An 11,291-nucleotide genomic window follows, 5' to 3' on the forward strand; every position below is an offset into this window, starting at 1 on the left:
ACCGACTGTTGCCACTGTTGCCGTTGCCATATTTTATGAGTCCGGTCTGTGGCGCAGCGTGTGTTATTGATATGCTAACGGTAAATGTCATTGGAGGGCGGGAGGTCACTGGCGTTCGCTCTGCATTTGACGGCTGTGCCCCATGCGGAAGTGGTTAAACCGAGCCATAGGCCAACGCCAGCTCCAGCTCTGACCGGTGCGACATATGTCGCGGCCAAACGTGTGAAATTTTAAGCCAAATTTTGCACTGGGCGCGCCCCCATTTATAATGCGACCAGCCCCTGGATACATGTGGCAGACAACATATTGGAAATCAAAATGTTGACATGCAGCAGGCAACATTTTTCAATTAAGCTGACAACAACAAGGACAGCGACAGCAACAGCGACAACAACCTGGACTCGTCTAGTATGTGGAATGTTATCTGACCTGGCCAGGATGGGCTAAGATGGTTTATAATACAACAAGTCGCATAATGGAAGCTCTTTCGTTATTTCTAGTCATATGCTCGATAGAATGTTAAATCGTTAAATGCGTTAAGTTGTTAAAAAAGCGAAGCTCATTCAGATTAATAAATGTATTTACTTAAATTTTCATGAAATTTGATCTTTCAGGTAGATGGACAGGAAAGTGGAATTGGTTTATAGCAGAACATTGTCATTGTCGAAGTTAAAAAGAGTTGACTTTCAATCTGATGAATATGAGAATGAACTGAAAACCAAGTGAAAGTACTTGTCTAGCACAAAAGAACATTTTTAATATCTTATGCCAGAGGTTAAAAAACACTCGACTGAATTTTGCATTTGAAAGTTTCAAGAAAAGGTATGGATTAGGCGATTAGAACGACAATAGTGGGATAATTGGAATGGAGTACCTGAAGTCTATAGATTAGAAAGTTACAGAATGCCGGACAAATTTAAAGCAGTAATATCAACTAAATTGCGAACCCTACCACACCCTAAATATAGGATATATACGTATATACATATTGACACACACATATATATATATATATATATATATATACAGAGATATATACCAATTCGGATTAGATAGTTGAACGTGTTTTCTGTTTTGTTGTGTTTTCTTGTTCTGTTTTGTTAATTGTTTTTTTTTGTGTTTTTCATAAATAATCCCGACTCCTGACTTGCGTAGGTCCACAGCTACATTAGCAGCCATTGCGGCTCGGCCGGGAGCATTCACTGGCAATTGTCCACAACTGAACTGGAATAACTTAGAGCTGTGCACAGCTGCCAGTGATTGCGCAGGTGGGATTGATTTGGTATGGGGCACTCTTTCTTATGGAATAATTACTGTTTAGTGATAATCGTGGGCATCATCAACGTCAATTAAACAACGCTTGCTAGTACGACTGTGATGTCGTCTGGCTTACCGCCAGGCGCATCGATATTGTGGCGTCTGGCATTTTGGGTAAAGGGCGACTCATGGTTGGGATTGAAGCTGAGCGAGCGGGCCATCAATGCTACCGAATTGGCGTACATCTGCAGTTTGACGGGATCGGTGACGCCGGCTGCATGGCTGAGCACCTGCAATAGCAGCTCCTCGGACACATTGTCATAGACCCCGTCAGTGGCCAGTATCAATATATCGCCCGGCTGCATATCGAACTCCAGCAATGCGGCGCACTCAGGCCCATCCGTCAGCACATTGAGTCCCTGTCCGGGCGGCGGCACGGCTAGCTGATACGGCGTATTGAAATGATGCTGCTGCTCCAAGGAGCGACACACAATGGCCCCATCGCGTATGATCAACAGTCCGCTGTCACCAATATTCGCTGCATAGAGAATGCCACTCTCCCGGTTCAGAGTCAGCACACAGGCGGTGCAGCTGCCAAGAATGGGCTGTTTCTGTTCCAACAGATTGCAGTAGGCGCGCGCAAGAAGTTGTTCAGGTCGTGTCGATTCAAAGTCGGCAGAGTGGGCTAGACGCTCACAGGAGCGCATCAAAAATCGACTAAAATGGCCTGGATCGATGCCATATACTCGCCAGCCGCCCACGCCATCGGCCACGCCCAGTGCATCCGCCTTCGACGTGGAAGTCCTGAACCAAGCATCCTCACCAAACTGACCCTTCACATAATCGGGATACATGGCGATATCTTTGGGAAATCCGCAGACAACACTAACCAATCGGATTTGATCTGGAGTGAATGTCGTTGTTGATTGCAAGTCTAATTCTGCGGTTGAGGGCGTCGGCGAGTTGGGCGGCGATTCCGATGTCGGCATTACCTGGACCTTCAGGCCCATTAGACGACTCAGAACTTGAAAGCCGGTACTCGTTGCCAACGTACCGGCCATGCTGGCTGCCTCCGTCAGGGAGTGGTAACTGCTGTTCATCGCCCGTTGAATGTTGCGTCTGGCATTATCTAAATAGTCATTCATGTTTCTCACAATTCGACGATCAACAACGAAACAACGACCACTTATATAGATATATGTGTACGAATATATTATCTTCTTGCGAAAAATATTTACCTAGTAGAAGCGACACATAAATACGAAAAATCAGACACACGAAAGAAAAAAATTAAAAAGGATTTCCAATATTTGTTATGTGTGTAACTAACAAAAGCCGAAGTAAAACTAACTGAGATCCATTCTCAACATAGACATGTTTAGCAACGCATCGAGGCGACGCCTACTCAACACGATCTTCAGATAACCAAAGGGATCTTCACAAGAAGCTATGAAACTTTAGCGCCAACTTCAGCTAGAAACTGAATTAGGAAAACATTTCTTCTTTTTAGAATTTATTCAAAGCACTTAAGGTCGATTAACTCTGACTCTAGTGTGAAGTATAACACCTGAATTTGACAGCTTGCTTCTACATCAGCAGTTGCTTTGAGTCTCCTATTTTCACATACGCGTGCACCTCGCGAAGACTTCATTTCGAAGCCACTAAGTGGCGCTCGAATTCATTAGATTCACATGATCGAGCCACTGTCTGTGATTGATGCTGGCAAGTCACCTACGATCAGCTTAAGATTCGATCTCTTATCATCTCGTTGCCATATTCTAGGCAAATGCTATTGATTCTCCACTTTTAATCCCTTTTTCTTGCAAGTAAACTAAAACGATCTTCTCTATCAAACTTAAAGCATTTTCAATAAGTTGCTGTCAAATATGCAACGAAATATTTCCATTTATTCTATATGCTTAAAGCAGCTAGCTTGTGGCCCATTAGACCTGCACACATATTAACAAATATCGATTTTATGTTGAGATTCAAATAACCTACATTTACTGTTCAATCAGAGAAGCTTGAAATCTACTAATAAAACATTGCTGCAAATGGAGCAAATATCAAATATCAAACCGAAATGCTATTTAGTCAATTTAAAGCCAGTGTGGCACATTGTAATTGCATGTGGCAGGCATGCTGAGACAGCGGCCACATGCCTGCCACACAGTGTTGGCCAAACAAAAACAGTTGCCTACTTACGCACAGCGCAGACAGCCACTCAAATCTGACAGTCAATCAGTCAGGCACTCCTCTGCTGGCTGGCTGGCTGGCAGCTCCATCTTCATGTCTGCTCGTCTGGCAGGCATGTGTATCTGTTTGTCGCTCTATTTGCTTCAACACCCACTGCAAATTAAATTCATTAGTCAACTTCCGGTTTCACAAACACAGACACACACACACACATGGCAAAGCTGTAAGCTGTAGCTGAAGCCGTTGCCATGTGTTGCTTGCCTCAGCTGACTGCCTGTCAATTCAGACGGATTTGAAGTCAACTCAATTTGAAATCAATAGTGTGTGAATAATCCTTTCACACCGACGTGCGTCAATACACACTCATAGATCTCCCTCTCTCTCTGTCTCTTTCTCTTTCTAGTTGTGCTGCGGACCTGCAGTTGCAGCTGGTGCATTGGGTGCATCTGCTTGTCTAGCTGGATGCCTGGCTGGCTGTGTACTTGAAAACATTTTTGCATTGATTGCACTTCATATCGTTCGCTCGCTCGCTCGCTCATTCATTCATTCATACAGTCGTGCAGTTGCACAGGCCGTTTATTCATGGCCTGCCATTGGCATATGTTGCTTCATTTTGGGGCACATGCCGCATGGCAACCAAAAAAGCAGCTGCCTGCCTCCCAGCCAGCCATTAAGCCAACGACTCCTCTGCCGCATTACCAAAAGTATTTAAGCAATTCAATGCCATTTTGACAGCAGGCACCACGGCCTCCCCCTCGGCTCCCTTCCGCACCCACCCATCCCCGACCACACTGCATTTTACAGCTGCACTTCAGCCACGTCGAGTGCCAAGCAATGAGCTATGCATGCAATTTAAGCGCCAGCCAAGTGCCGCTGCCGCCTGCCCATAGCCTGAATGCAACTGCATTTGTTTGCTGCCCCACCTTACAAGCCACACTCGCTCGCTCCCTCTCTCTCCCCCTCGCTCTGTCCCTTTTCGTTATCTTCCCATCCAATATAAAACGCCCCGAAAAAAAGGAAAAGAATTCATTGCAGGAGGCGCCACTAGGAGCACTGCCAACGGCTGCTGCTGCTGCTGCTGCTGCGGCTGTCATTGTAACGCGCAGTTAAGTTGCCTCAGGCTCCTATTAAGGTCGTTTGGCTATTAAATAAGCGTCGCCGGGGCAGTGGGGCCCAGTCGGTGCATGCATGCCTCGCGCCTCACCTCCATGGCCACTTGGCCTGTTTGTGTCTGTAATTGTGCATAATTGAGTTGAATTTGGCTGCCACTTGAGGGGTAGGCTATAAGAATGGGCGAGGCTGCTGATGCAGATGCGTTATGAATAAATGCAGCTGCTGCTTATAGGTATATGTGTGTGTATGTATGTATATTATGTACAATTATGTGAGTTGATAGGGATTCGTTGATATTTGCTGATTGATTTCTTGGAACAAATGCGAGCAGGAGACCCAGAGAGTGTAAAGATGATGACAGAACCTGAGAGGAAAGGAAATAGTCAAAGAATTACAGCTAGTAAAACTAAAGTAAACCAACGTGAAGATCTAGAGCAGCCAGATAATATGAATTAAAGGAATGTGACAAAAAAACAAAATGTACTTTTATTCAGAACTACCTGACCTGATCTTGACTTATAATTTATCAAATGTCTCTTAAAGCCCAGTTACACCATTTAAAGCATAAATAAATAATACAAATTCAAGAAAATATTTATATAAATTAAATTAATGATACTGAATAAATCCTAATAATATTTTAATATTATTTTATTGTATAAAAATATATATATTATTTTATAAATAAATATACATATATATTATATTTTATATATTTTATATTTTATGCCTAAAATAAAATTCTTAAAATGTGAGCTTATATAAAATAACAATTTATACAAAAAATTTTCTGTATTAGAAAAAACCAGAAGCCCGCATTAGAATATTTAAAATTTATGTAAGATTAAATTGTGTCCATGTTCTACGTACAATGCATTGGGCCAGCCATTATGGGCTGACAGACGACTAGGCCGTTGCAATGCCAAGCTACACTCCGTACAGCAAAGATACCAAATTTTGATTGACAATTGCTGTGGTCGAAATGCTACAAGCAGCTGCCACTACATGCCAGCTAAGGCTATGTAGCAAATTCAAATTCTCTGACTGCCATTCATAGGCACATTCACATTCAGATGCACAACATTCAGCCAAGCATTTCAATTAATTTCATTAGATTTGTACAATTAATGCATAGCAGTGGGCAGCCGGACGCGCGGCTGCAGCTCCCATGGGCTGCCACTCAACGGCCAGACAAAGGCAACAATGGCAGCTGAGGTGGGCCCGAAGGGGGTGGCTAACTCGACGTCCAGCCGCAATTGTTGCTGACCAATGATCAATTTAATAGGAAAACAATATTGATAGCCCGGCCGAGGGAGCCAGACGTATACGTCGCCAGGGACCCGGCCGGACAAGACACTTGACGTTCAAGTTGAAATGCTCAATGGAGGCGGAAGTGTTGCGGTTAGGGTTTGGGTTTGGAATCGGGTTCGAGTTCAGGTCTGGCCCGGGTCTGGGGTTTCGGTACACGCATTCAGTGGCAACGGGTCAGGCTCTATGCATTGTTTGTTTGAAAACTTGCTCGAAAACTTTTGGTGTTGTGTTGTAACTAAATTTTAGAGCATATACATACACACACACACACACACACATATATATATATATATACACATATAGAGACACCCACACACGCAGCTAAGCAGTTTAAGCTGCAGCTAGTTGGCAACACTTTCACTTGTGCGTTGTCTTTGGACAGTGGCTGGGCTCTGTTTGGTTTCTTGTGGTTTATTATTCACGCCTGAATTGATTGTAAATTAAAGTTTGCCAGGACCTGGTCCTGGTAGGTCCTTGGGTCCACAGGTCCTTGCCAGTCAGCGCTCGTTCGTTGTGCATTTTGAGGTCAGCCTATGGCAAAGTTTTCTTTTGTGTGCGAATTGGTTACTTGGGCCGCTCTGGCCCGGCCCCCGCCAAGCGCACGCTCCGGCCGACGCTTGTGTCCTTGTCCATTCTGGCAGGTCCTTGTCGCCAGTGTTGTCTGTCGCCTCGCTGCCCATATTAGAAGCCAAAAGGCATTCAAGTGCACATAAGACGATTACACATCATTTAACCGACGCACAGCAAAACTATGAGGCCATGCCCTCCCCCCACTTGCTCTTATCCGGCGTCTGTAATTGTTGCTTCTTGGCAAGGACTGTGCGGACTCCTTAGCCCGCCTTTATTGACTGCTGCATATTGATTATTGTTACAATGCCAAGCGCCCAGCTCTGCCAGAGACTTCATTTTGCTGCTCTTTTAACATGACTTCACTTGATTGCCGGCATTTGTCCTTCTTGTTTAAAATTCAATCGTTGTCCTTACAGACAGTCAGACAGACACACAGCCAGACACACATTGAAAGATGTAGAGACATGTGTATAGCCGAGTGCTTGTCAGAATTTTAAGACAAAATTAATTTGGTGTTAATACAGTGAAAGTGTTTCCAACTTAAGAGTTTAAGTTTACACGCAATAGTTTTGTTGTTTGCATAACTTTAAGATCTGAACTTGGGCTCCGTATATTTTGGGGCTAATTGTTGGTTTTCTGATTAGTTATAGATATGCGTTCTTTGAAGTTGAGAGTCTTATTAGATGAGTGTGTAGGGGTTTAATCAGCTGTAATGTTCAGTTATGCTTGGGTGGATAGGGTAATGTTGATTTCTGTTTTGTCGATGAGATGTCTTCAAATGCCAAGAGATCTCACAGAATATAATTCAAAAAACAAACAAAACTTCTACATAGACTTTCCTAGATCTAGCTTGCTTAAATGAATGAAATAATATATGATATAAGATAATATCTACGTATGCATAGTCGGTTTAAGTTGTTATAGAGCTAGGCTTTAACTGACATCTGCTGTTGGAGTGTGAGACATGAGTGAGTAAATTAATGGGTGACAGACTCTAACACGGAGCGTCTTCTGTGTAGTGTAGTGTACTTACCTTTTAAGCTCGTGCTGTGTGTGAGCGCGGGTCAACTGCTTAGGTACGAAACTTTTTGCCACTTGGCCAGATTGCTCAAGTGGCCAAGAAGGGCAGGCGAAACTGGCAACTGGCAACTGGCAACTGGCAACTGGCCGCTGCCCAGGCATGCACTTGGCGATAGTTACTCACCCAACTGTTTATCCCACTAACGCATGCCATACTTTGTGGAGTGCAAGCCGGCAGCTAGTATATGGCCGTCGGGTCGGGTGGCTGGATGCTTGGACATCAAAGTTGGCAACTTTCGGCTTGAGGAATTTTCGACAAGGCGACTTGAAACTTTTGTTACTTTGCAGGTTGTGAAGATACCTAAACACAAAAAACCAACAACAGGCCAGAACAAGAGCAAAAAAAGACACCACGAAACCGGGCACACAGCAAACGGGCTAAACAAGAGCAGCAACAGCAGCGGCAGCAGCACCAAAAAGTATAAGGCGACGAGCTTTGGATTTAATTGTTGTGTGTGCCGCTCACCGTAGTTGCCTGCCATATAAATTTGCCAGGGCAGACAGAAGGACGCTCAGGTGTCCTTAGTGGTGTTCTAATTACTAACAAACTTAATTTCCTACAAGTTATTTGCCCAAACCCTCGACATTCGCTGTGCGACCAGCCACAGCGTCTTAAGACCACGAGCCACTCGACTGCATCTCGTGGTTGCCGCTTTGCTGGTAACTGCTGGCTTAATGTATTGCCCGCTTGCCTGTACTTATAGGCGTCCAAATTACTCGAAGTCTATACCAATTGCAACAGTAGCTCATTTGATATATGTGCATATGCAACGTGGGATAGATATTCATCAGCTGATCAATGCTTGGTTGATTATGCCCAAGCAATCTCTAGTATATATTACAGATTGAGCAAATATGATGTCTACAAATATCTAAGCGCAGCTGACTGAGGTTTCTAGCTGGTAAGAAACTCTGGCATAAGCGCTGTTAGATAAATTGCTGTGCAAGACTTAGCTTTTAGATATGTCATAGCATATTTTAACGAAGTATAAACAAAACTAAAGCTTAGACCTTTAGCTTGTGCAAGTTTCGAGTTTGCCGTCTTCTATTAAATCTTAAGAATTTTAATATTTCAATAGATACTAAGTCACGTTTTGATCTAAGTCGTGGCTGGTTGAAATGCAGCTGCAGCCCCGAGTGCCACATCAATGTCGTGGCTCAGCACTTCATTGCGAGAAAGAGAGAGAGAGAGAGAGTTGAGTCTGAGCAGGCAACCGAGACTAAGATGAAGTCCCAAGTCCTGCAGCAAGTCTGTGGCGCGGTCAGCTTTAAGCACCGTTAGACCGTTAGACCGACCAAAATGTTCATTGTAAATTATGCGCTTTGGTTTACAAACTGCATGTGCCGGCCAGCACGAAGGATGTGGCAGGTCATTCGGTTGGCAGCGACAAGAGAACTTGACTTGACTTGGACTTGAGAGGCTTCCCCCACCTCCCGCCACCTGCCTCCCAGCGAGCGCCCACTTCGTGTTGTGCTTTTATGTTGTTGTGTAACTAATGCGTGGTCAAAGTTGTTGCCATGTATTCAAATGAGCTGCGTCGCACAGGCTGCGGCTGCAACTTGTTTGGCAACTTCTTAGACATACTTTTCTTAGACTCCTCACTCTCCCTTTCCCTCTGCTTACCCTCCCCACCACCCTCTCCCTCCCACCAGGCTGGACATCAGCATTGGAGTCGCTTGCAAATATTTTATGCTTTACGTGGTCAGGCTACGGCAGCTTGAGAAATTACGTGGTGCTCCGCATGCAGGCCTGCCCCACATCCACACCAGCACACCACCAACCCACATTCCCACCCCCATACGCATTGTCTTTTGTTAGAGACTTGCATTTAGTATTTAACATGCGCTGCCTAAAAGTATGCAAAGTTATTTCTTGCAAACCTTTTTGCGCCCCGAACTAAATGCTGCGTCTAACTCGCAGCGCCTCAAACTTGACTTTTTATCTCTGACGACCAAAAAGGCAACAGTCCCCACCCACTCTCTCCCCCACGTTCAACCCCGAAGTGTGCTGTCCAGCAAAAGCTTTTGTGTACTTAGCTGAAAGCGCCGAAAAAAGTTGTAAAAATCGTGTAAAAAATTTGCGCAGAGAAAACGTGCAAAATGCGTTTAGTTCTACGTAGTTGCCACGCCCAACGTCCGACTTTCTCTAATAATTTATTTTAATGATAATGATAATGCATAGCAGCTATTCGGGGTCGCATAATGACCGACATCGTCTCCGGGCTTAACTAAGTGACTTGCTCTGTGTCACACTCGTCCGACCGGATTAGGCGGATGGGGCGGGCTTGGTTTGGCTTGGCGTGGTTTTAAGGTGCGTGGCTCGCGCCTAAAACTTTTGCTCCACCCACTAGCTAGACCAATAACTAGCCGTTCCCCATTCTGCCCCGAAATATATAAAGTGCCCAGGCATGCCCATCTGAGGGTCGAACAAGAGACTTTGTGGAGTGGGTGGGCTGCTTGTAGCGCATCATTGTAAAACCCTTTCGGCGGCTACAAGACAAGTGCAAAGTTTTCGCCACAAAAACTTTTATAGAAGCATAAAACTTGTGCATTTTTCTACAAAACAAAGAAGAAACAAAACAAAAAAAATTAAAAAAAAAAAAAAAAAAACAACCAAATAGGAAAAGAAATGGGAATAAACACCATTGGTCTCTGTGTCTTTTTTTTTACTTCTGCTGAATTTTTGTTGCTGCCGCTTAAAACAAAATGCAAATAAAAAAGTTTTTTACTCGCTTTTTTCGTTTTATTTTTGTACGTAGAACTAGTTGGGCGCGGGTTGGACTAGCAGTGACCCAAACGTCTTGGCCCCCGATCGCACTGCACTCGCCCCAGCTGCTTCTTCATCGTCTAACCAATCTGAGCGCCACTTGGCAGTTGTTCTTGTTGTTGTTGTTGTTGTTGTTATTGTTGTTATTGTTGCGGTTTCTTCATGAAGTGCGACCCTTTTTATACCACGCAATCGGAGGTAAGCAGCAGGCAGTCACATTTAGCCCATAAATATGGTTTTAAAGGCATTTCTCTACGCTAAGTGTTGCCGTAACTAAGGCTTAGGGTTTTACAAATTATGTTGTAGGTATTTTGTATTTATAAATACAATTTTACAATTTTTTTTTTATTTAAATTTTTATAATATTTTGAATATCTACTTTAATTTTTTTATTATTTTATATTTATATTTATTTTACTTTTTATATTTATGGAGATATATTATATATTTTTGTAATTATATATTTTTATATATACTTTTTTTTTAATATTTCAAAGATTACATTCCTTTTTTATTTATTTTAAATTTTTCATATTTTCTTATTTATTAATTTTTTTATATATGTCTCTTTTATTATTATTTTAATTTAAAATTTTCGTAGTTTTATATTTTTGTACTAATAATTTCTTTTATTTATATTTCTTATTATTAATATATTTTTAAAATATTTAAATATTTTTATATTTATATATATTTTTATTTTTATATATTATATACTTACATATTTATATTTTTTTTTATATATTTACTGATTTTAGATAAGTTTTTATGCGATGATTATATTTCAGGCTAGTTGATATAATTGATATAATAGCTAATAATAGCTTGAAGAAACACTTAATATTGTATTTAGATCTTCTTTGATCTAGGTATCTTTATATGATGTTTTATACTTTATAGGTTTAATGCCTTAAGATACATATATTTTTTGTTTTATTCAGTATATAAAACATGCATTTATTTGTATAATATCATTTGGTATTCTATAGAAGTGCGT

The 11,291-nt window shown here is 42.3% G+C and overlaps 1 protein-coding gene across 2 annotated transcripts; it reads right to left on the minus strand.

Moving 5' to 3' along the window:
• Positions 1-775: 775 nt before the first annotated feature.
• LOC111598416 (protein phosphatase PTC7 homolog) lies at positions 776-2,596 on the minus strand. 2 transcript variants are annotated; one of them, XM_023313658.2, is made up of 2 exons: positions 2,496-2,596; positions 776-2,386 (listed from the first exon to the last, which is right to left on the minus strand). In XM_023313658.2, the coding sequence occupies exon 2, from the start codon at positions 2,355-2,357 to the stop codon at positions 1,350-1,352; it is 1,008 nt and encodes a 335-aa protein (XP_023169426.1). In that variant the 5' UTR covers positions 2,358-2,386; positions 2,496-2,596; the 3' UTR covers positions 776-1,349. The 2 variants fall into 2 exon arrangements, with proteins under 2 accessions (XP_023169426.1, XP_023169425.1); XM_023313657.2 differs by having other exon boundaries at positions 778-2,596.
• Between the last annotated feature and the right edge of the window lie 8,695 nt (positions 2,597-11,291).

The sequence above is a fragment of the Drosophila hydei genome, unplaced genomic scaffold, assembly GCF_003285905.1.
Source record: "Drosophila hydei strain 15085-1641.00,03,60 unplaced genomic scaffold, DhydRS2 tig00000211-arrow-pilon, whole genome shotgun sequence".
Classification (NCBI taxonomy): domain Eukaryota; kingdom Metazoa; phylum Arthropoda; class Insecta; order Diptera; family Drosophilidae; genus Drosophila; species Drosophila hydei.